Below are 26,052 nucleotides of genomic sequence, written 5' to 3'. Positions count from 1 at the left end.
TTGCATAAGAATTATTTTAACACTTATGACCCGTGTTCTTCTAAGGGAAACATTGTTTATGGAAACACCGTGGTGACTTGTTTTAGGTACAGGGCACGAGACCTAAGGATGGGGTTTGGAGTGAGAGAGTGAACCAGTGAAACTGTTCTGTGTAGGAAGTGAAGAGAAATTTGGGAGTAAGAACAAGCCACGGAGAGGGAAGGCAAAGATCGGTGGGTGGGTGGGTGGTTGAGTGGGAAGAGATCAATCAAAGAACTTGTTTGCATATATGTATAACATATGTATAACCCATGGGCACAGGGTGGTGGAGTCCAAGGGTGGGGGCAGGCTCTAAGCAGTCAACGGAAAAAAAAGGCATATGTAATACTTTCAACAACGAAGCTTAAAAAAAAGGAAAATACAGTTCCTATGTTATGACATTGTTGGGAGAATTAGATGCTGTTCTCCAGCAATGCTCAGGAAAATAGGGTCTCTCACAGTATCTGGGGAGAGAGTTTGGGTAGAACCCACTTTAATCATAAAAGGACAAGAGATGAGTGACCCCAATAACCATTTGGATTCCAATTACATGAGAAAATAAATGTGAAAGTGAAAGTGCATGGCACATGGTAGGTCCCAAACAAATATTTGTCAATTATGATTTTTAACATGGCCTTGGTGATAGCTGGCTGCTCAGAGAATTCTCTTATGGAAAGACCCCTTTTGTTCACTTTCTGTTTCTTCCCTCCCTATTTAGTAAGCATTTATTAAACATCTGTTTGCTACGAATGGCTAAGAAAGCATCCTGAGAGGCACAATGTAGTGAGAATGGCAGAAATGATGTAGATAATTATAATTCAAATCAGACATGGTTAGACACAAAAATAGTGTCTCAAGGCACTAAGGAGAGAGAGTTCCTCAATGGAAGATGTGGGTTTGGACATATATGTCCAGGCAAGGCCATAGCAGGACGATGATGTCTTAATCAAGGAATCACAGAAGCTTAGGGAGAAGGGCCCTTTGCAAATGAAACTGGTCCTTTTCCAATGTATTTTTAACAACAAACATTCGTTCCTAAATAAATGGGCAAGAAGGCAAGTATTTAGTAGAGGTGAAGCCTGGTGGGTACGGTGCATTATCTGTATAACTGCTTCTAATTCTCCCAACAATGTCATAAAGTAGGAACTGTATTTTCCTTTTCTTTTTTTAAAAAAGCTTCATTGTTGAAAGTATTACATATGCCTTTTTTTTTTTTTTAATTGACTGCTTAGAGCCTGCCCCTAACCCCGGCCTCCACCACCCTTTGTCTGTACCCATGGGTTATACATAGAACTTGTCTATGCAAACAAGTTCTTTGATTGATCTCTTCCCACCCACCAATCCACCAACCTTTGCTTCCTTCTGAGATTCGACAGTCTGTTCTATGCTTCTATGTCTCTAGATCTATTTTGTTCAATAGCTTACTTAGTGCATTAAATTCCACATATGAGTGAGATCAAGCAATACTTGTCTTTCTCTGACTGTATTATTTCGCTTAGCATAGGGGTGTCGAACTCAATCAGAGAAGGGGCCAAAATCTAAAATCCAGCCTAAATCGCGGGCCGAATGGTTTACTGAACAGTCATAAACTGTCATTGTGATGGAAACGCAGCGGTGTGCAGTGATGACAGCGCGGTGCGGGCCACATTGCAAGGCCTGGCGGGACGGATTTGGCCCGCGGGCCTTGTGTTTGACACATGTGGTAGCATAATGCTCTCCAGGTTCCTCCAGGCTGTCTCAAAGGCTAAGAGATCCTTCCTTTTTTTTTTTTTTTTCCAGCTGCATAGTATTCCACGGTGTAAATGTATCCCAACTTTTTTATCCACTATCTACTGATGGTACTGTTTTATAAAGATAGAAACCAAGGCTAAGAAGTCACATGCTTAGAGTAATAGCAATAAAGCTACACACGTGAAACTCTGTTCTGATTCTAATAACACCTCTGTTTTCTTTGGTGCTTGGTGAAGAAGCTTGGTGGTCAGGCCCTTTCCATGATTTCCTAAACATAGCTACGTTGGAACCCAAAGGAGCTTTGGTCAAGAGGGATACTCACCAAACCCCAGGAAATGTAGATGGGATAGTAGTAATCCAGGGGGTTGACAATCAGCTCTGCGATGAACAGCATGATTCCAACCAAAGAACTGATTGCACTGATGATGTTCAAGCCCAAGCTGCCATTCAGCTGAAGAAGATACAGACGGTCAGGGTGTGAGAGAAAAGTGGTTGTAGTTGAGCTGACAATAGATTAAACGTGTGATCCTTAATGTGAATCCCCAGAATCCTAGTTCTGGAGCAAGAGGTGTACTATGCAAAAAAAATTGAAATGGTGGTAAATTAGCTTTGAAAACAGCTGGGATGAAAAAATGTTCAACAGGTATTTTGTGCAGGACTTCTCAGAGCCTATAACTTGGATTCTGGATCTTCCAGAAGTGGACTACTAAATAGAGATTTCCACCCCCACCCCCCAAGTTTATCTAACCATCTTCATATCTTCATAAAGTGTCTCAGGGGACAAATGTCCCCAAGAATAAACTTTGGGGAACACTTGACCCATTTATCCCTCAAGAGATGGGCAGAAAACTTAACCCAAGTGTCTTGGGATATGACAGGCTCTGATGCTCCAAAATTCTGGTAAATGTGCAGAAAGGCATTTAAAAATAGATCTCAGCTGGTTTGGGGCTTGTTCATTCTGGGGCCCAGATAACCTGCTTGTGAGAGAAGCCAAGGTACTTTCTTGGTCTAAAGCTTAAGGACCACCAAGCCTTGCTCACGTTGATTCACGTTGATTATTTGGCAGGATTCCTCAGGGAAGCTGCCATGTGACCCTCCCCTGGCCTCCCTGTAGAAATGCTGGAACTGGGCTCTGTGTGCTGCATGCAGCCAGTGCCTGCTCTGCTGGAGGGGAGGCCTGCACCCCAGGTAGCTTTCTGCCTCCTCTTGTAAGATCTTAGGAAGGTTATTGTCTCTGTCTTTCCGCACCCTGATGCCTAAACAAGTTGGTTGTTGTCCTTCCTTTCCCCGAGTCTCTTGAATTCTTTCTCAATTGTGACTCTGGCCAGGTCCATGAGGTCCTGTAAGTGAGCCTGTGTGTCAACACCCTATGTCTGGCTATAAGTAGGTGCAAGGATGAGGGAGGCATTGTTTGTGGGTTTCTTTCCCCCATTATATGTCTCTCCTAAAGGTCCACAGTTCAGAGAGCCTGTCTCAGGATGGGACTTACCAGGCAAGAATTTCTCGGTTCGTTGTCTGATGCTACTGTGAGGGATCCTGCAATGATGAACTGGCACAGAAGAGAGGGCGTTTAGAAAGAGATTGGTTTAGGACCCCACCTTCAGGCTTCTTTGTTTCTGGTCACACATATATTCTCTCATACATGCTAGGATCCTCGAATAGGATCTCCCACTCAACTGAGGGGAGAGAGAGAGAGAGAGAAGAGAAGTAGGGAAGGAAGGAAAAAAAGAAGAAAGGGAGGAAGGGAGGGAGGGAGGGAGGGAGAAAAGACTGTTTTGCACCCCTCATAGGGCAGTGAGATAAATATGTATTTTAGAATCCAGTGCACCTGGTTTTAAACTTTAACTTGAAACTCAAGTGATCTTGAGTAAGTTATTAATTTCTCTAAGTGTATAGCTCATCTTTAAAAAAATTGGAAAAACTATTTGTCTTCCTAATTGTTATTGAGATAATCAGTCCCTTACATCTAGCATTTGGTATATCTTGCCCATGGTAGATCCTGTACATGGTAGATACTCAATAAAATTGCTCCTTTTCTTGCCTTTTATCTTCCCACATGCACATCTTGTTGGCCTCCTGAAAGGGTTCACTCAGGCATGGGAGCTCTTGAGGGAAGAAGGAAAGGGTTCCGTATTTTCACTGCTTTTAGATAGAAGCCCAACATCAGTCCTTACCTGTCTACAATTTGGTGAGTACCTTTTAGTTAATCAGAAAAATGTTGCATCTTTATGATGCCCAAGATCAACTATGAGGGCTACAGGGTAGATTGTGTGCATTTATTTCAACACTGATGATGTGCAGGCATAGTGGTAATGGGATTCCCTGCTGTCAGCGAGAGTCTGAGAGGACATCAGCTATGGTTTAATGCACATGTGTCAAACACAAGGCCCGCGGGCCAAATCCATCCCGCCAGGCAATGTGGCCCGCACCGCGCTGTCATCACTGCACTCCGCTGCGTTTCCATCACAATGACAGTTTATGACTGTTCAGTAAACCATTCGGCCCGTGATTTAGGCTGGATTTTAGATTTTGGCCCCTTCACTGATTGAGTTCGACACCCCTAGTAATGGAAGCTTTTCTGAGCCCTACATGAAGTGCTCTTTTAACTTTGCCTTCCTTAACTGCACAATGGTCCATCAAGCATCATCATTATTCCCATTTTATAGAAGGGTGGACTGAAGCTTAGAGATTTTGAATAACTCATCTAAGATCATTCAGCAAATAGCTTATCTTGGAATCAAATCCAGGTGGTTGACTCCAGATCTCATGTTCTTAATCCTCATTCTGTACTTACTCCAGCTCAGGGTAGATGCATGTGCCTTGGGATGGAAATGGATGGTCACAATGATAACTAACTCTAGCCACCTGTGCCTTGTAAGAGGAATGCCATGTTCTCATAAGTGGAAAAATACATATCAATATTACGTCCTTATTTTTATACAGACATGATGCAGAAGAACGGAAACAGAAAGCTGGACTTCTAATATCCCTTCTGATCCTTTTGAGGAGACGAGCCTTTGGTTTTGAGGAGGACCTTTATGATCTTTAGGAAATAGATAGTCATGGAGTCAAGAAGGCAACAAAGGCCTTGGCCAGTGTGGCTCAGTTGGTTGAGCATTGTCCCCTACACCAAAATGTTGCTGGGTAGATTCCTCCTCAGAGCCCATGCCCAGATTAAATGCTCAATCCCCAATAGGGGTGTGCGGGAGGCAGCCGACTGATGTTTCTCTCACATTAATGTTTCTCTTCCTCTCTCTCTGCAATAAAAAATAAATAAATTTTTTAAAAAGAAGGCAACAAAAGGGAAAAGTGCCTTGCAGAACAAAGGGAGAGTGGTGTCATGAGGGCTGATGGGACCTGAGCAGCCTGGTGAAGGGGAGATGGCCAGGAAGGCATTTGAGGTGCCTGAAGGGAATTGAACACTGAAGTGGTATGCAGTAAGAAACTGTTTTGTGGCTGTGGTGTTAGTCTTCTCCATTGACCCCAAACTCCACTGAAATATGTTATATACACAAGTATCTGTGGTTGGCTGAGCTGCAAATCTGGGTCTATGCAGGACACAGAGAAGAACTCAGCCTCAGAAGATGAGACAAGAGAGGAGGTATGTGGACAACAGTGCCCCCAAGAACATGAGCCCTGCCATTTTGCAGATGCTATGTGAGCGTGAAGGTGGCAGATAGTTATAGGCACTTTTATTTAATTCTCATGGTGTACCGTGACTTGGGTTCGTGTGCAGGTTACTTTGGAGTTTTAATACTTGTCTTTTTGTTGTTATTGCTAATCCTTATCCTAGGATATTTTTTCCATTGATTTCTACAAAGTGGAAGCCAGGGGGAGAGACAGAAAGAGAGAGAAACATGGATTGGTTGCCTCCCGCACGGGCCCCACTTGCAGGTGGAGGTGTGTCCTTGACCGGAAATGGACCTGAAACCTTTCAGTTCCAGAGTACTGCTCTAACCATTGAATAACCCAGCTCAGGCTGGAGTTTTACTATTGTTGAGAAAAGTTGTTTTGAATCACAGATAAGTGTTCAAGTTGAGAAACAGACTACATTATAGCAGGGAGAAAAGGAGATGGGTGGTGAGAGGGGAGGAGGAGAGATTGAGTGTTTGTGTGTGTGTGTGTGTGTGTGTGTAAAGGAGGGCGCTAGGAAGAATGTAAAAGGACCATAAAGTCAATACATTGGAGAAGAGAAAGGACCTGTGGTTCTTAACCTTTAAAAAAAAAAAAAAAAAAAATATATATATATATATATATATATATATATATATATATATATATAAAATTGATTTTTTACAGAGAGGAAGGGAGAAGGATAGAAGGTTAGAAACATCAATGAGAGAGAAACATCAATCAGCTGCCTCCTGAACATCCCAACCAAGGTACATGCCCTTGACCGGAATTGAACCTGGGACTCTTCAGTCCACAGGCCAATGCTCTAGCCACTGAACCAAACTGGTTAGGGAGGTTCTTAACCTTTTAAGGGGTTCCAGGTAATCCTGAGAATGTGATAAAAAACTATGGGCTTTTCCAGAAGAAAAAAATCTAATGCTACTGCAAAATATTAATCTGTAGATTCCAGGTTGAGTCCTAGTGTTTAATTTTAATGACTGTTTTGTTGCTGGGCAGCCACTCTAAACTCCTGATGGAAACATTTATCTTCTGGAGGTCTAGCCCTGGGCTTGCGTTGAAGAGCGTGTGAGCGCTTGGCTGATGGAGTAGGAAAAGGTTTCCTGACCTCCGAGTTGGGCTCATTAGGAAAAGTGCCCACTGTGGGACAATGACGCCTTACAGGGCCGTCACTTGGTGGATGAGCTGAATTTTGTCTCCTGGTAATCCATCTTTTGAGGTCCTAACACCCAGGACGTCCAAATGTGAATGTATCTATAGTTGTTTCCAGACTCACTATAGTTGGACTTTTTTTCCCCTTTACAATGGTGTGAAAATGATATGCATTCAGTAGAAGCTGTTCTTTGGATCTTGAATTTTGATTTTTTCCTGGGTGAGTTATATGCGCTAAGGTACTCTCTGGTGATGCTACACAGAAGTAGCCAGCCTCAGCTCCCTGTCAGCCACACAATCATGAGGGTAAACAATCCATTCTCTACAGTGTAGAATTTAAGGCACTTTTGATGCAGGATATTTTCAATTTATGATGAGGTTTTGGGAATGTAACCCCATCATAAGTTGAGGAGCATTGAAGATAGGGCCTTTAAAGAGGTGATTATGGTTAAATGAGGTCATACAGGTTGGTTCTAACCCAATATAACCGATGTTCTTATAAGAAGAGCTATGAGGACACAGACAGACACAGAGGGAAGGCCATGTGAAAACACAGGGAGGAAGACAGTCATTTACAAGCCAAGGAAAGAGGCCTCAGGAGAAACAACCCTTCCCACACCTTGATCTTGGACTTCCAGCATCCAGAACGGCCTATGTATATAAAAAGCTAGTGTCCATGATGACTGTCACCACCAAAGGACTGGTCACCTCTTGGTCCCTACTGCCCGAGCGGGGCAGCGTGAGACTGGAGACTGGCAAGCGGGCTGAAAGGCTGACCTCTTAGTCCCTGCTCCGAGCCCCCAGGCTCTGATGGATCATTAATGGTGAACAGGGGAATTGAGGTGGGTGGCAGGATGACCGGGCTGGCTGCCAGGCCATTGGAATCACCAGTTCATCCTCAGCTGCTCGGGAGCTCAGGCCTGTGAGAAAGCAGGCACCGGTGACTTCACCTCCATGTGCGTGTGGCAGGCTGGTCACTGATCGAACAAGCTGCCTGCTCAGGGCCACTCACCTGGGTGCCATCACCGCCACTGCTGCTGCTGCTGCTGCTGGGGCTTGAGGCACTGACTGAAGCTGCAGATCACACCAGCGACCTACCCACCCCGGTGTGAGCGGCCCAGAAGGGGCAGCGTTTTCCATCAATGGCCGGCAGCTTATGGAGGTGAAGTCACCAACACCTGCTTTCCTCCAGGCCTGAGCCCCAGAGCAGCTGGGGATGAGCTGCTGACCCCAACGGTCAGACAGCCTGGCAATGGAGGTGGCATTCGGCCTAGGGACTGGCAAACGATCAGAAGATGACCCTGACCGCAGCAGGCTAGGCCCCAGGGACCCTACCCGCACAACTTTGTGCGCTGGGCATCTAGTGAGATAGTGAGATATTTAAAATATGTTGCTTAGTCACCCAGTCTGTGGTATTTGTTCTGGCTGTCCAAGTGGACTAACGTTCTTGGTGAATAAAGCGGGAGCTGGGTTCACAGCCACGTGCTCTATTGCTGGAAAACTTCTGCAGCAAAGTACACAACTTGCCAAGGTGGGCCTCTGAGTATTGACACTTTCTGGAACTCACTTGCAGGGCAACTCACATTACTTACCCAGATACCTCCCCAGAAGGGATAGCCTCCTATGAATGAGATAGAAGTGTAGCGCCCAGCGATGAGGGTCCCCAGGATGCCGCCCAGGCCAATGTGTATCAGGCCGATCAGTATCTGCAAGGCCTGTCAGGAAAGCCAGAGGTTGAGAAATTTGTTTCTGAAACTGGATCCTGCCCACAGTTCACACCCCTTGCACTGCTTTTGCTTCATTTTTAGTTTTAAAAATATTTTCTTTTCTTGGTCTAAAAAGTTATATGAATAATATATAAATAAAACTTGCCATAATTTCCCCCGACTCAAAGAATTACAAATGGTAGCAAATTACACACTATGTCTGCTCTTAGCCCACCCGCCATTAATTATATAGCTTGTGGGTATGTCCATATCATTGTTAACCTCCACATTTCATTCTTTGTATGTACAATACATTCTTTGTATGTACAATACATTGATTTAACCAGTATTACATTGATGGGTATTTCAGTTATTTTTGTTCTTTTTCTATCACAAGACATGCTTTGATAAAAAAGAAAAAACAAAACAAAACAAATGCATACATGTCATATTTCTTGTGTGTATAGTCATGGCTGCAAGACAAAGTCTCACAAATGGAATTATTGGCTATTTTCATATCACTTGACATTACTATGAGCAGTATATGGGGGTGGAGTTAGGATTTCAACCTGAGCATCCTAGATCAGAACCCATGGTCATCATTCAACCATGCAATGAAATGGGCATCCCCTTTCCTACATAGGACAGCCATTTTGGGGAACATCAGCGAGAGCTCTTATCTTGCTCCCATTGGAAAAAGATTCCATTCAAACAAACTGGGCTTAGGATCCACATTCTGTATAGCTGGACACACTTCTTCCAGAGGCCGCATGGGTCAACATGAATTCTGGCAATAGGACCAATATTCCAATTTATTGATTCTTTGTTGCTTTTCTTTCTCTTTCCTAAAATGCCCAAGATAGATAAAACAAAGTCCCACCCAGAAGCCCTGGTGATGCTCTAGAGCTGAGCTTCTTAATAGACCTGAGTTTGGCAAGGCTGGGCCAGCTCCAGGCCCACCTGCAGAATTTGGAGGTTTTGTGTTTCCAAACCACCTCCCACCCCTTGACTCCAGCCACATGGCCAGTGCATGCAGTGTGAAATCTCACTTACCCCTAATACTTTGCCCTCTTTAAAGGATCTCTGGTCAAATTGCGTATATACAGGCGGCTCCAAACCAGGTGGATTCCCAGAAATTATGTGGACTTGGGGCTGATTGAGTGGATATTGGGGCACCTGAGACATGTTTCCAGGGATCACAGGATGTCTGTTGTGGGGTGCTGCCACAAACACAGTATTGGCCCTGGGGTCTGCTGAAGTCATTGAATTCATGCTGCTAAAAAAATAAAAGCAATAAGAGTCATCTCTCACATGTGCACTAATATTTATATTGAAAAGATGAGCATCTCATTTCCCTATGAGTTTATTAGTTCTTTTTTAGAGATATTAGATAGCAGTTAGAGAGCACTTTCAAAAATCAATCACAAGAAAACAACTGGAAAATACACAAAGATATGAAGGCTAAATAATGTGTTACTAAACAATGAATGGGTTAACAATGAGATCAAGAAAGGAATAAAAAGATACATTGAAAAAAAATGAAAATGAGAACACAAAAATCAAAAATCTATGGGACACAAGGAAAACAGTCCTAGGAGCAAAATCTATAACATTACAGGCCTACTTCAAGAAACAATGAAAATCTCAAGTAAACAAGCTAATTTTACACTTAAGAAACTGAAAAAGGAACAAGCAAAGCCCAAAGTGAGTAGAAGGACAGGATGGAAATAATAAAAACAAGAGGTGAAATAAATGGACTCAGGAAAAAAAATACAAAAGATCAATGAAACCAAGAGCAGGTTCTGTGAAAATATAAAGATCAACAAATCTTTAAGTAGACTCCTCAAGAAAAAAAAGAGCGAGGCCGTAGCTGGTTTGTCTCAGTGGCAGTGGCTAGAGAATCCACCTGTGGACTGAAAGGTTCCGGGTTCAATTCCAGTTAAGGGCACATGCCCGGGTTGCAGGCTCAATCCCCAGTAGGGGCCATGCAAGAGGCAGCCGATAAATGATTCTCTCTCATCATTGATGTTTCTATCTTTTTTTCCCTCTTCCTTCCTCTCTGAAATCAATAAGAACATATTGAGAGAGAGAGAGAGAGAGAGAGAGAGAGAGAGAGAGAGAGAGAGAGAGAGAGAGAGAACCCAAATAAATAAAATCAGACATGAAAGAGGAGAACCAACTAACACAAAAGAAATACAAAGAATTATAAGAACATATTATGAACAACTATATGCCAACAAATTAGACACTCTCCCAGACATGTATAATTTTCAAAAATGGAATCAGGAAGAATCAGATAATCTTAGTAGACAGATCACAACCAGTGAAATTGAGGCAGTAATAAAATAAAATAAAAAATCCCAACAAACCGAAGTCCTGAACCTGCTGGGCTTCGCAGGTGAATTTTCTCAAACATTCAAAGAAGTTACACCTAGTTTTCTTAAATTATGCCAAAAAATTCAAGAGGAAGTAAGACCCCCTAAGCTCATTTTAAGAGCCAGCATTACCTTAATTCCAAGTTCATATAAAGACACTACAAAGCAAGAAAACAATAGGTAAATATCACTGATGAGCATAGATGTTAAAATCTCAGTAAAGCATTGTAAAACAGATCCAGCAATACATTAAAAAGATCATACACCATGTTCAAGTGGGATTTATTCCAGGGGTCAAAGTAAGTACAATATCCACAAATCAATAAATGTGGTATACCACATAAACAACATGATCATATCAGTAAACACACAAAAAGCATTTGATAAAATCCAGTACCCATTTATGATAAAAACTCTCAGCAAAGTGAGAATAGAGAGAACATATCTCAACATAATACAGGCCATCTATGACAAACCCATAGCCAACATCATACTCAGTGAGCAAAAACTAAAAGCGTTTTCCCTCAGATCAGAAACACAGGGATGTCTGCTTTCACCATGTTTATTCAATATAGCACTGGAAGTGCTAGCCACAGTGATCAGAAAAGAAGAAGTAATAAAAGGGCATCCAAATTGGAAAGAAAGAAAACTCTCATGATTCCTAGGTGACATGATACTGTACATAGAAAAACCTAATGACTCCACCAAAAAGCTACTAGACTTAAATGAATTTGGAACGTAGCAGATTACAAAATTAACACCCCCAAATCCATGGCATTTTTATATACCAATTAGAGGCCCAGTGGTGCACCAGTGGGGGACCTTGGCCTGGTCTGCGAGATCGGGCCAAAACCAGCTCTCCAATATCCCCTGAGTGGTCCTAGATTGTGCGAGGGTGCAAGCCAGGCCGAGGGTGCACAATTGGGTCCAGGGAAGGACACAGGAGGTTGGTCAGCTGGGGAGGGACCACAGAAGGGTGTCTGGCTTGTCTCACTCCATCCCAATGGACTGGACCCCAGCAGCTAGCACATCTACTGGTTGGAGTGTTTTCCCCCTGGTGGTCAGTGCATGTAATATCGAGTGGTTGAGTGGCCTTGGCTTATCATTAACATATTATGCTTTGATTGGTTAAACAGCCAACCATTTGACTGAACACTGAGCACATTAGGTTTTTATTATATAGGATAATGAACTTTCAGAAAGAGAAACTAAAAAAACAACAAAAACAAACCCAGTTTACCATTGCAACAAAAAATATATTTAGGAATAAACTTAACCAAGGAGATAAAAGATCTGTACACAAAAAACTATAGGATTTTAATAAATGAGATAGAGGAAGATATAAACAAGTGGAAAAATATACCACTTCACAGATTGGTAGAATCAACATCATTAAAATGTTCATACTACCCAAAGCAATCTCCAGATTCAATGCAATTCTTATTAAAACACCAACAGCATATTTCACAGACCTAGAATAAACACTGCAAAAATTTAAATGGAACCACAAAAACCCCAAATGAACCACATTAATCTTGAGAAAGAAGAACAAAATTAGAGGAATTATGATATCAAACCGCACTACAAGGCTGAATGAGATTGGTGAAGGGGTTAAGCAAAGAGGAGAAAGAAAGACTTCTTGGCATAGACGCAGTATGGAGACTGCCAGAGGGAAGTCGGGAGGGAGGGAGGTAGTAGAGGGTAAAATGGAGATAAATGATGATGGAAGGAAAGTTGAGGTGCTAACCATACAATATACAGAAGATGTAAAAATGTATCCCTGAAACTACATAATGTTATTAACCAATGTCACCCCGATTAATTGTATAAAATTTTTAATTAACAAATAAACAAAACAAATATATCCTGAATCCTCACACCAACCCAGTTTAACGTGAGAAAACTAAAGGCTAACGTGATGAGCACTACAGAGGGCGTTTTTGTATCTCTCATCAAGCTTAGCAGGGTATTTAAACATTGCAGAGCTAGAGTCTCCTGGAGAACAGTGAGTCAGATTTTCTCAATTTCTGCAAAAGTACCCTGAGGCTGGGAGTGTGGACATAAAAGTTCCCAGTCACGTAAATATTCATTAAGTGGAGAGATCCTTATCCTCCAAGGAAGCCCATTGCCTGGGCTGAGTATATTTACTGAGGGGCTCATGCTGCTCAATGTTCTAGGTCACTTGTGAATTCTGGTATGGTTTTTAAAATGTCTTTTCTCCTTCTTCTTCTTCTTCTTCTTCTTCTTCTTCTTCCTTTTTTTTTTTTTTTAGATACAAAGTAAGTTAATTTTACTTTTCTCATTCCACTGTGCATTTCATTTGAATTCAGAACTCTTGTTTCATGCAGGCAATTTAGAGAAAAAGAAAGTGAATTGTACTAATACACCCAGAAGCAGCTTTTAAATAAACTTTAGATAGAGGTAATGACTCATGGAATCCCAGTGAGTCATTTATGCAGCAGATCAGAAATAGATTTGATGGTACAGTACATCCTCAGAAATACTCAAGAAGTTGGAATTTCTGCTGATAAGCCATGTTGGTAGGGCTCTCAGTTGTAGAACATTCTAACATGACTTATCACACAGAATTGAGTATCCGACCTGAGAGAGTGCATTCTTTATATCAGGAGATATTTATAATCTACTAGAGGCCCAAAGCACAAATTTGTGCACCAGTGGGGTCCCTTGGCCTGGCCTGTGGGATCAGGCCAAAACTGGTTTTCCAACATCCCCCTGAGTGGTCCTGGAATGCGAGAGGGCGCAGGCCAGGCTGAGGGACTCCACCTGTGCATGATCCGGACCAAGGAGGGATGAGGGAGGTTGGCCAGCCAGGGAGGGCTCCAGGGCATGTTCTACCTGTGTTGCTCAGTCCTGATCAGCTAGACCCCAGCAGCAAGCTAATGTACCAGTTAGAGCATCTTACCCTGGTGGTCAGTGCATATCATAGTGAATGGTTGAGTGACCTTAGCATATTATTAGCACATTACACTTTGATTGGTTGAATAGATGGCCAGACACTTAGCATATTAAGCTTTTATTATATAGGATTTTCGTTTTCTTCAGACACTACTTGCATTTTCTCCTCAATACCATAAACTGATATACATATATTTACTAAAATACTTTACCCCCTCTATAAGAGTCTAAGATCCTAAACAACAGTGACAATATTCAGTAGTTACTAGAGGCCCAATGTGAGAAATTCGTGCAAGGACCTTGGCCCCGGCCTCCCACCTGCCACAGCCAGGGGCCTCTGCCTCTGCCTCTGTCCACCGCAGCTTCATCTGGACGGAAAGATATTCAGAAGGATGTCTGGTCTAATTAGCATATTACTCTTTTATTAGGTAGAATAAAAGCTATCTGATAAGTAACTGAGTATCTAATAAGTAACTTCATATCACATCACTTTCACTATAGTTTGTTTCTAAGCTGCTCTCACAGGTCTTTATACACATAACCCCTAATTTTCATAACTCTGTGGGGGATTTGATATAGTACTACTCTTTTCTTATATTATAGAAAAGGTAACTAAAGACAAAGAACTCTTGTTTCATGCAGGAACTTTATAGAGAAAAGGTTAAAGCAAATTGTAGTAACATACCTGGAAGCAACTAAATTTCCAATTCTAATGAAGCAGAGAATCTGAACAATTTCTCTGGTCGAAAAGTCTTCCTGATTTTTCCTAAAGAATAACACTTTGTACTAGAAATTAGAAACTAAGTATTGATAGCTTCAAAAAGAATTCATTTATTAGCTCACCTCTTTGTAGGTCAGAAGTCTGACATGTCATGGCTGGGGTCCCTGATCAGGGACAAGACTGAATGCAAAGTAACTAATCAGACTGAATTTCTCTCTCTCTCTCTCTCTCTCTCTCTCTCTCTCTCTCTCTCTCTCTCTCTCTCTCTCTCTCTCTCTCTCTCTCTTTTTTGGAACAGACCCCCCAAAGGTAGTACAAGCTTGAGAGCAAAGTGACTAATCAGACTGAATTTTTCTTTCTCTTTGTTTTGGAACAGACCCCCAAAAGCTAGTACAATGAAACCTGCCATGGGCTCTTATCCACATCCAGAGTTACTGAAAGTGTAATGTGGCAAGAAAACCTTATCAGCATCCCTGAGCTACAGATAGAAACCCTTAAGTTAAGTATACTCACTTTGTTCTGCCAGTGGCTGCCTCTCTCGCCTCTCTTCCCCCTGGCTTGTTGTAGGCAACTTGTCTTTCCCTAGAAAGAACAAACACACTGGTTTCAGGTGGTTGGTATATTTGAAAGATCCAAAGTCCTTCTCCTATGTGCAGCTGACTAGAACTCAATTTCCCCACGCACATTTACTGCCTGTAATTGACAAGGACCCAATCAATCGCAGTTCACTTGGGTCAGTGTTAGCTGTGGAGAAGAAAAGGTTCTGCTTGGTGCCTTGGGAGAAACACACAGGAATTGATCAGGTCTGTTTTGGGGGGAACCAAAATAAGACACCCCCTGTCTTGGTTTTAGAAAGGACTGCCAAGAGTAAGAGAATATGAAACTAAAGACAAATAGATATGGAGGCTGCGTATCTAGTTTAACCCTTCTCACCCATCAAATGCTGTTCACGTCCCTTCTGTGGCATCCCTGTCAGTTCTGAACACTTCCAGGAGTGGGGAACTTGGCGGTGCTCAGAGTTCTCTTGCTAGAGAAAGGTAGTACTGAGAATGGATTATCTCTCTTCACCTAGAGAGAACCCAGTATCCCTATAAGATTTAGTCTCTTTACGCTGATCCCACTCATTCTGGGCAAGCATACTTTTGTGCATTCTTGTATTACTTAAGATCCTGGAAGAAAATAGAAGGCAGTGTTAAGCTGTTTAATCGAAGGAAGATTAGTGAAGGACCAATTATAGAAATCTGGGCAGGTTCATGGGGACCAAAAAGTCTGTTGACAAACTTGGGGACCCATAGAAGGAAGCTGTTCTCCTAAGATTTAAGGGACAAACATGAACCATGTTACTATAGCAGCAAGAGCTGTAGCCAAGGATGTGAGCTGCCTAATAGTGTTACAAGATTCCAGGGTAGGAGGAATAGGGAAACAGAGGCAGGAAAGTTAAAAAAATAAGGCCAAACAGTGAGGGCAATTGGCAGCCAGCTTGTAACTAGCAAGCCATTATCTTCCCCACCCAAAGACACAGAGCAAATGGTATAACACACACAGACACACACACACACACACACACACACACACACACACACACACATAAAACAAACAAAAAAAACCCTCCCTGAGAGAATGCAGAAAGGGAGGGAGAAAGGGGAAAGGAAAAAGAAGCAATTTTACTCCCTAAGCAGAGAATCCTTCATTCTCAAGGCTTGGCAAAATAAAGCTGTCGGGTGCTTCTCGTGAATTCTGGAATGGCCACAACAAGGTAAAAAAGGGGACTTTGAGATTTAATCTGTACCAAAATAGTCAACAGAGAAATTTTGAAGCCTACAGACAGGAGGGTATAGAACACCTCAGACCCAACTTGCTCTTCAGATTAGCTGAGAGCCCGTCTATACTTCACAAGCCAGGTTGTAGGTTTGCTTGCCTTGCGGTCACTTTCTTTTCAATAAAGATGCATGCTTTAATTGCTTTAGTAAGTTTGCTTGTTACCACATAGTCAAGGTCTCTCGTATACATTCATTTATATGAGAAGACAAGAATCCAGGTTGGGGACAGTCCTCTCCCACAGGCTCAGGGGGCTGTCCCATCTGGTTAACACCTCTCTGGTGTAGGTGAGAAGTGCCTATCACAATAGGAGCTGAGGTCTTATACAGGGGAACTCAGCTACTGCCCAAACTATGGCCAGAAAATGAAAAATGAATCCTGACTTCTTTCTCCTCCTGAAGTCCAATTTCATTGGCTAAATCACCAGAAGGATCAAACAAAGATGTGTAGGTAAGGCTGATGACACAGGGTACAGAGTACAGGGTACAGAGCAGGATAGGGAAGGGCAGTGCTGGCTATCTTTTAGATGGTTGGAGGAGATAAAGAGCCTATAATTTATTTTCTTAGTTTCCTCCTTGTAGTGTTGTTAAGGTCCTTTGACCAAAGGTCACTGCTCATGTTAGTGATCCTCTCCATGTGACTTCCTCCTTCTGAGGTGTGGGGACCCAGTCTTTTCACCTGCCTGTTCAAGCTGAGAGGATTATGATTTGCTTCTGCTCTTAACAACTTCGGGATATTATTCCATCACTTGGGATTTCTCTACACCCACATTTCGGAAAAAGTCCTGTATAAAATGCCCCTCCCAATATCCCATTTAAATGTTCCATTGCAGTCTGATCAGTTACTTTACTGCTCTAACAGAAGAAAATGGATCTGGATGGGCAAATGGGGAATTGTTTGCCTCCTTGATTCCCCCATCCTGCCTCAAATGGAGGCAAATATGCCATTTATGGTTATTTTTTATTTAAAGGAAAAACTTAGAGGCCTCTTCTTGCAAATTAACACAGGGCTCCTAATAAATACCTGATGACTTGTCCTCTCCTGGAGAAGGCTGGCTCATAGAAAGCTCAGGGCAATGGTGTGAGTATGACTTTTTTCCTGGTTAATGGATACACTTTTCTACTTTGGGGATAAAAAGTGGTGCATATAATCTCCAACTCACCTTATAATTAAATTTTTATCATTGTTAGAGCAAGTTTTTCCCCTCTTCTGAAAATCCTTGTGAATTGAGAGCTGGTTGTTGGGACTCCATGAAGATGTTAGGATATTAGTAGGGACTGCAATTTTTTTTATTTAGAGAACTAGAGGCATGATGCATGAAGTTCATGCAAGTGTAGGCCTTCCTTCCCTCAGCTGCCAGCACTGGCTTCCCTCTGGCATCCAGGACCCAGGCTTCCCTCCAGCACCTAGGACCTGGGCTTCCCTTACAGCCCCAGCTTCATCTGGAAGGATGTCTGGTCTAATTAGCATATTATTATTATTATTATTATTATTATTATTATAGATTATATCTGTAGAACCTACATATTTTACAGTAAAAGATCATTGAAGGGAACCAAGATGTATAGAGGTAAATCTGTTAATATTCTGGAATTCTCAAATTTGAAAGCCTAGTTTCTTCTGGCCCCCAGATAAATGCAGCCATTACTAATTCTAATTTCTATTTCTAAGCCAGACTTGGGAAGGATGAAGAAGGAAACATTTTCTTCAGAAGGCTTCCTTTGAATTGGATATTTAAACATTGGGTTGATATTCCATCCTTGGAGGGTATCCTACATAATAAACGCCTAATATGCAAATCAACCAAATGGCGGAATGATTGGTTGCTATGACATACACTGACCACCAGGGGGCAGATGCTCAACACAGGAGCTTCCCCCAGCCTACAGGTCCCAGGCCAGCCAAAGCAGGTGCTAGCAGTCCCCTTTCCACCCATCTCCACCCAGTCACCCTGCTGTGCCCTGCAGAGAGAGGTTACTGGTGGGGAGGGGGGGGGGGGGGGGGGGGCAGGTGAGTGGGTGGCGCCAGGCCAGCCAAGGCAGGAGTCAGCAAGGGCCTCCCAATTGCCCCTCCGGTCACCCCACAGATCGGCCCTGATCACCAGCCATGCCTAGGGACCCTACCCGTGCACAAATTTCTTGCACCAGGCCTCTAGTGAAAGAATAAAGTTTGTGAAGTCTCTCAGAGCAGTGAAGCTCCATTTTGATGGGTTTCAAGAAACTCTTTAGCCCTTGTATGCAAATATAATGACAAGGCTTTTCAAAACTCTTAAGAAGATAAAACTCCTTATAATGGTCTGAGCCCAGAGTTTAATGAATAATTTTCATGGCCTTAGCCTATATCAAAGTTTCTAGCAATGTAGCTGCCACCTATTTGGCTTTACTGGAGTCTTCAAGTCCAAAGAGTGAGTCACCATCTATCTATACAATATAAAGAGGTAATGTGCTAATTGGTCCTAATGGTTTTACAGTCCCTACCACTAAGGAGGAGGCTACCTGCCTGTGCTCAGCAGGGCGTTGCTCTGGAGATGGGGTGGAAACAGGGAGGCACCCGGAAAAGACAGGACCAGCCTGAGGAGACTTGAGGGACTAAGGGAGGGGCTTGAAGCAGCCAGAGAAGGCCAGAGGGGCCAGGGGGCTGGGCCAGGCACACTGGAGCTGTGTAGAGAGGTCAGGGAGTCAAAGCAGGGCGGTGGGTGGGGGGGTGGGTGGGGGGGGGCTGCACAATTTTTCACATTGGACTTCTAGTGTAAAATAATAGGAGAAGAGGTAATGACACTTGTAGCACAGACCTATCAGTCTCCATTTGTAACTATCTCATGCAAACAGGTAACAGAAGAGAACTCAGGCACTTTTGACATAAAATCAATTATGAAATTGGAATGAATGTGTGAAATACAAGGAGTTCCTTTACTTTTATTGAATTTTAAAAAACAATAACGAAGGATGCTTTAAAAAATACTTCATATTATTGCCATCTGTGATGCTTAATCTTATGTGTCAATTGAGTGGGCCACAGGGTGCCCAGAAAGCTGGTTAAACATGATAGCTGGGTATTTCCCTGAGGATGTTTTCAGGAATTGGGGAACTGAGTAACGCAGATGGCCCTCCATAATGTGGACGAACCTCATCCAAGCCACTGAAAGCTTTAATAAAACAAAAAGGCAAAGGAAGATTGCATTTGCTCTCTGCCTGACTGCTTGAGCTGGAACGTTGTCCTTCTACCCTCCGCACTATCTGCACGATCAATTCTGTGGCTTTCATGTTTTAAATTATACCAGCAGCTCTCCTATTTCGTAAGTCTCCAGCATGCAGAGACCAGATTGTGAGACTTAACCTCAACAGTCAGGGGAACCAACACCTTATAATAAATCTATCTCTCTCTTTCATATATATATGAAATTTCTATTTCCTTCTGTGTATAAGAGACCACGGTGGTCTCTCTTTTGAATACAAGGGAGGCCTGTGGCTTTCAGGTAGCTGACTATTAAGATATCAGGCCCTCCTGCTTGGGAGCCTGGCTGTTCAGATCAGGACCTGCCCTGCCTTGAACCCTGCCTCATTTCTCCCTGAGGACAGTGCCTTTGCATGATTGTGAACAGATTATCTTACAAACTTAGGCGCCAGGAGAAACCTCTAAATCAGCAGTTCTCAACCTGTGGGTCGTGACCCCTTTGGGAGTTGAACAACCCGTTCATAGGGGTCACTTAAGACCATCGAAAAACAGATATTTACATTAGGATTCATAACAGTAGCAAAATTACAGTTATAAAGTAGCAATGAAAATAATTTTATGTTTGGGGGATCACCACAACATGAGGAACTGTATTTTTTTTTAAAATACATATTTTTTTTATTGATTTTTTTACAGAGAGGAAGGGAGAGAGATAGCCAGAAACATCGATGAGAAACATCTATCAGCTGCCTCCTGCACACCACCTACCGGAGATGTGCCCACAACCAAGGTACATGCCCTTGAACAGAATCAAACCTGGCACCTTTCAGTTGGCAGGCTGATGCTCTATCCATTGAGCCAAACCGGCTTCGGCAAGGAACTGTATTAAAGGTCACAGTTTTAGGAAGGTTGAGAACCACTGCTCTAAATGATCCTGGCCTTGTTCTGTGCACTGATGGCAGCTCTTATGTTGAGCAAGAGTCAGAAAAGCAGAATATACAGTTGTTTCTTTAAATGACACCATTGAGAGCCGGCCACTTCCCCCCGGGGAACTAGTGCACAAAAGGGCAGAATTAACTGCTCTCACCAGAGCTTTGGACGTAAGCCAGGAAAAACAAGTTAACATCTATACTGATTCCAAATATGCCTTCCCAGTTTTGTTTTTTTTTCCACCCAAATTTAAGATTTATTAGATAACTCTATTTTAAAAAAACAACCCATTTTTAATAAAGTAGACACATTGGATAACAAGTACTTCTTGACCTTGGAATCACTTTAAGACATTCTAAATATTCATTTGCAAATAAGAATAAGACAAAAAGATAATAATGAAGAAATTGGAGATCAGTAAGTTAAATTATTAGAAAATAGGTTACACAATCATACAAAGACCTCATCAAAAGGCAGAGAAATCACTCAAGGATTACATTAAGTAATAGGGTTAAAAGAATATGGTCTGAAAAAATTGAGTATCTTCTAATAACCGTAAGTACGTGAGTTTCTAAAATGCCATACATAATATCCATGAAATTATGTTGCATAATGTAATAACACGTTATGCTACCATTAATGCATTATAACTATGTCATTTGTAAGGCTAATTTTTTTGTGTAAAACCACTTAACTACATAAAATTGAAAATAATGATTATTGTAACTACTTTCACTTTTTATCTTTAGAAGTTCAGGATTAAATACTCCATATGCAGTTATTTTATGGTGATGTGTATTTTTATGGAGTGGTCATATAGTGTTCTAATAATTATCTTAAAATTCCCAAATACCTAAATCATAAGATCTTTTCACATATTATCATTATAAGAAGTCAAGGTAAATCACTTAACACATACTTAACATTGCATATAGAGTTGAACATAAAATTTGGATAAAATCTTAAAAGAAAACTACAAATTTTAAGAAAAAGCTAAGTTTTTAAAAAATATAGTGCCATTATAGCTGTCTAACATAGGTAAGCCTACTTCTCTTAGCAGCATCTATTCCTTTAAAATACTGATATTCATAGATAGTTTACATTTTATTTTATAAAAATATTTTACGTTTAGGGGAATGATCTTTACCCAGATAGGTTTTGTTGTGAGTCTTTAAAAATGGTAGTGGTGTCAAAAATTATAAACTTTTAGTTATAACTTTCAGTTATAAAGTACATAAGTATCAGGATATAATATATAGCATGGTGACTATCCTTAACACTGCTATTTGGTATATTTACAAGTTGTTAAGAGAGCATATACTAAGCTATCATCACAAGAAAAAAAAACTATTTTTTGTATGCATATTTAGATAATGGATGTTAACTAACTTATTGTGTTAATCTTTTCACAATATACATATATTACTCAAGTAGTTATGCTGTGTACCTTAAACAGCACTTTATGTCAATTACCGTATTTTTCGGACCATAAGACGCACTTTTTTTCCCTCAGAAGTGGGGGGAAAAAGTCCCTGAGTCTTATGGTCCAAATATAGCCTACACATATACTTTAAAAAAAAAAGTTTTTTTACTTGCCCGGCTCAGTGTGGTCTCTGTGTGCTTGCCCGGCTCTAAAATGGTTCTAAATGCTGCTGTTTACTTTACAGGGTTGATTACATGTGTTTATGACTGTGATGTTGGGTTTTAATGCACATAAAATATTTTAGGACACTTTGTTTCAGAATCTTTTTTTCTTCATTTCCCTTCTCTAAAAACTGGTGCGTCTTATGGTCCGGAGTGTTTTATGGTCCGAATAATACGGTATATCTCAACTAGAGGCCCGATGCATGAAATTCATGCAAGAGTAGGATTTCCTTCCCTCTGGCACCTGGGACCCGGGCCTCCCTCCATATGCCTTCCCAGTTTTACATGCCCATACAGCCATCTGGAAGGAGAGGAGTTACTTAATTGCTAATGGGTCCCCAATGAAGTATCATAAGGAAATTGACTGCCTCCTATTGACCACTTTTCAGTCTGCAGAGGTCGTAGTCATACATTGCACGGGGCATCAAAAAGGAACAGGTGCCGAAACCAGTTTGGCTCAGTGGTAGAGCGTTGGCCTGCGGACTGAAAGGTCCCAGGTTCGATTCTGATCAAGGGCATGTACATTGATTGGGGGCACATCCATGGTAGGGGGTGTGCAAGAGGCAGCTGGTTGATGTTTCTTTCTCATCGATGTTTCTAGCTCTCTATCCCTCTCTCCTCCTCTCTGTAGAAAATCAATAAAATATATTTAAAAAAAGAAAAAAGAAAAAAAGGAACAGGAGAAATAACAGAGGGAAGTCATGAAGCAGCTATTGCAGCCAAGGGTGCCACCTGAGAGCCTTGGAAAACTATAGAAGCCCCTCTAGTTTGGGAGACTCCCTGTGGGATATTAAGCCCTATTACACACAGAAGGAAAAGGAATGGGCTGACTCCTGAGCACATACTGTACTCCCCTTCCCATTGGATGGATATGGATAGAGGGGGATAAGCTCCTCCTTCCGAAAGCCAATCAGTGGAAAGTTACACCAAGCATTTCTTCTAGGGGATGAAAAGACTTACCAAATAATTCATCAATTATTTACAGGAAAGGGTCCCCCGAAGACTGCCCAACAAGCAGTCAAATCTTCTGAGGTCTGCCAAAGGAACAATCCTAGCAACCAGGAATTAGTATTACTTGGTCTTCAAGGAACCGGAGGTTACCCAGGGGAAAGCTGGCAGATAAGCTTTATCCACACGCCTAAAGATAAAGGGTTTCTATGACTCTTCCTGTGGGTAGTCACCTTCACTAACTGGGTAGAGGGCCTTCCCTTGTAAGACTGAGAAGGCACAAGAGGTAGTCAGAACTGTAACTTCATAAATTATTCCTTGCTGTGGATTACTGCATTCTCTCCATAGGGATAAAGGCCCTTCATGTGGGGCCCAGGTTACTCAAGTGGTCTCAAAGGCCAGAAGAAAGTAGGCTTTCAAATTTGAGAACATTGATAGATTTACCTCTATACATCTTGGTTCCCTTAAATGTTCTTTTCTTAGAAAATAATGCAGGTCCTGAAGAAATAGTGCTTTGAATAAAAAAGATTGCATCCTAGCATCTTCTTGAATTCCCCACACCCAGCTCACAATTTACAAGGACTTTCACACGCGGGAAAAGAACTTGATCTAATGGAATACATTAATGATAAGGTGAGTTGGAGAGTACATGCACTGCTTTTTATCCATAGAGAAAGTAGAAAATATATAACCATTCAATGGGGGGGAAAAGTCATATTCACACCATTGCCCTGAGCTTTCTATGAGCCGTGCCTTCTCCAGGGGAGACAAGTTGTCATGTATTTATTGGGAGCCCTGTGTTTATATGCATAAGTATGTTACAGGCATCTCTCACAGACACCAGAGAAGTGTTATCAGACAGGCCCTAGAGGGAGTGAGCTACACCCACTTCTATTCTTGTCATGCCAAAATGGATGGAGGAATTTGCCAAATCAAGTACTCATTTGGTTTGTTTCAATTTTCTGCCCCTGAGCACTGGTCTAATGTGTCTTTCTAATTTTTGTTATACTGCCACCCCCTAAACCCTGGTGGCAAAACAGAAAAAGAAATCCCCGAAGGAACTGAATTCACTGTGACCAGTTGGAAGGAATCAAGGACAACCACGCAGGCAAGAGTTAACGGTTAGCAATCCAATTCAGTCATGGCACCAAATGTCACAGGTAGTCCAGAGACCCCAGAAAAGGTGTCATCAGCACCTTTTCCCCTAAATCAGAGGAAGAGGGCTGTTCCCACCTTCTTTGCTTCTTCTTTAAATGAATGCAAATGAGAGACCCTGATTGTGTTGTGACAAAACCAAGCTGGAGTGGCTCAGTGGTTGAGCATTGACTCATTAATCAGGAAGTCACAGTTCAATTCCTAGTGAGGGCACATATCGAGGTTTCAGGCTCAATCCCCAAGGGGTTGTGCAGGACGCAGATGATCAATGATTCTCTCTCATCATTGATGTTGCTCTCTCTCTCTCGCTCTCGCTCTCTCTCTCTCTCTCTCCCTCTCCCTTCCTCTCAGAAACCAATAAAAATATGTATTTAAAAAACAATAATAAATTCTTATTTGAAAAATTAAAGCATGCACATTTATTAAAGAAGCAAGGCAAGCAAATCAGTACATCTGGTTTATGAAGTGCAGATCGGCTCTTAGCTAATATTAAGAGCCAGTTGGATGGGGGTTTGAGACATTATATACCCTCCGGTCTATAGGTCACAAAATTCTTCTGATGAATATTTTGGTATAGATTAATTCTCAAGGTCCCTTTTTACTTTGTTGTGGCCTTTCCATAATTCACGAGAAGCACCTGGCAATTTTATCTTGCCAAGCCTTGAAGTTGCTGGCTTTTCTGCCTAGGGAATTAAAACAAACAAACAACCGAGACAGGTTTGGCTCAGTGGATAGAGCGTCGGCCTGCGGACTGAAAGGTCCTGGGTTCGATTCCGGTCAAGGGCACGTACCTTGGTTGCGGGTACATCCCCAGTTGGGGCTGTGCAAGAGGTAGCGGATCGATGATTCTCTCTCATCAATGTTTTTAATTCTCTATCCCTCTCTTTTCCTCTCTGTAAAAAGCCAATAAAATATATTTAAAAACAAACAAAGAAACAAACAAAAACTTTCCTTTTTTCCTTTCCCATTCCCCAAAACGGCTGATTAGTGGCTGAGGAAAGTTTCTGTCTTTTCTCCCCCTTTTCCTCTGTTCTCCAGTTGGAAAGTCATTTAACCATTTGTTCTCAAGCATGCCTGGTTTGGGGAGATAATGGTTTATTATTTACAAGCTGGCTGCAAATTGCTCACACCTTTTGAATTTTTTTTAACTTTCTTGGAATTTTCCTAGCTTTCCTTTGCCCTTCACTGGCCCCCAAGCTCTTCCTTTAAATAAAAAAATAGCCATAGATGTCATGTTTGTCTCTATCTGAGGCGGGGGAGAGGGGGTGTGGGGAAGACCAAGGAGGAAAAAATAAGTCTCCGCTTGCCCATCCAGATCTATTTTCTGCTGTTAAACAGTTAGATAACAGGTAAGACTACGATGGAACATTCAAATAGGATAATTGGAGCAGCTTTCATACAGGAGTTTCCTCTAAAATGTGGGCAGGGTGTAGAGAAATCCCAAGTGATAGAACAATACTGTAGCAGGGAATAAAAACTTAGTACTACTCTGATGAACCATGAAACTGAATTAGAATGAAATGTACTAAAAAGCAAACAAAGGAACTCACATACTGACAGTTTCTTATAAGCAGATTGCAGTTGCAGTCAGTTCATAGTCTGACCAAGGAACAACCCTGACCGCAAGAATTTGGGCAAGTGACCAGCAAAATCGCTGTCAGAAATGTTGCCTGAATGTCCTGTTACCAGACACAAGCAGTAATGGACATACTAAGCAGCCAGCTAGTAAGTTTCTAATATGTGGGGTAACGGTTTATTTATATATCCCTGCCAACAGGGATATATATAGTATGTCACAGGGAGCGATCAAACTTCCAGTCTCCCATCTTTCATTGCTGCAGAGGGAGCAATGAAACGGAAAGGTGAACATGGCTGATTAGCATGGTGGTGTGCAGGCAGGCCAAATAGCCATTTCAGACAGTGATTAAAAATATTACATTTATTTGAGGGAATGGGATGGGGGATGAGATATCCAGGGGGAAGGGCTGCACGGCACTGTGCAAGGGGGCATCGGGTCAATGAGGACAGCATGCAGGAGCTGGAATTTCATCCTGATATGCAGTCACTGGCAGGAAACTCTTCAGTGGTTTTTGGGGCTGAGGTAGCTCGGAATGTGGATGGAATGTAAGTGTGT

At 42.0% G+C, this 26,052-nt stretch overlaps 1 protein-coding gene and 1 long non-coding RNA gene across 3 annotated transcripts; one reads left to right on the top strand and one right to left on the bottom strand.

The window, feature by feature from the left end:
• Positions 1-58: 58 nt before the first annotated feature.
• Positions 59-26,052, top strand: LOC123651857. The gene is made up of 3 exons (XR_006740828.1): positions 59-69; positions 2,312-2,317; positions 25,957-26,052. It is a non-coding gene; the product is annotated as an uncharacterized LOC123651857 (long non-coding RNA).
• LOC118712912 (membrane-spanning 4-domains subfamily A member 8) lies at positions 1,797-14,887 on the bottom strand. Of its 2 annotated transcripts, none has more exons than XM_036427167.1 (5): positions 14,763-14,887; positions 9,291-9,513; positions 8,124-8,246; positions 3,239-3,298; positions 1,797-2,200 (listed from the first exon to the last, which is right to left on the bottom strand). In XM_036427167.1, exons 2-5 carry the CDS (start codon positions 9,507-9,509, stop codon positions 2,018-2,020), a joined length of 585 nt encoding a protein of 194 aa, XP_036283060.1. In that variant the 5' UTR covers positions 9,510-9,513; positions 14,763-14,887; the 3' UTR covers positions 1,797-2,017. The 2 variants fall into 2 exon arrangements, with proteins under 2 accessions (XP_036283060.1, XP_036283062.1); XM_036427169.1 differs by having other exon boundaries at positions 9,291-9,510; positions 14,763-14,883.

Source organism: Pipistrellus kuhlii, unplaced genomic scaffold (assembly GCF_014108245.1).
Source record: "Pipistrellus kuhlii isolate mPipKuh1 unplaced genomic scaffold, mPipKuh1.p scaffold_m20_p_9, whole genome shotgun sequence".
In the NCBI taxonomy this organism is placed as follows: Eukaryota; Metazoa; Chordata; class Mammalia; order Chiroptera; family Vespertilionidae; genus Pipistrellus; species Pipistrellus kuhlii.
The sequence above is the reverse complement of the archived record's forward strand: the minus strand, read 5'-3'. Positions and strand labels throughout refer to the sequence as shown.

Coding starts and splice junctions, on each gene's coding strand:
- LOC118712912 (XM_036427167.1), bottom strand. CDS start 9,509: ATGAATTCAATGACTTCAGCAGACCCCAGGGCCAATACTGTGTTTGTG. Junction 3,299..8,123: donor CCTTCTGGGGAGGTATCTGG/GTAAGTAATGTG, acceptor CTTCTGTGCCAG/TTCATCATTGCAGGATCCCT. Junction 2,201..3,238: donor AACCGAGAAATTCTTGCCTG/GTAAGTCCCATC, acceptor TATCTTCTTCAG/CTGAATGGCAGCTTGGGCTT.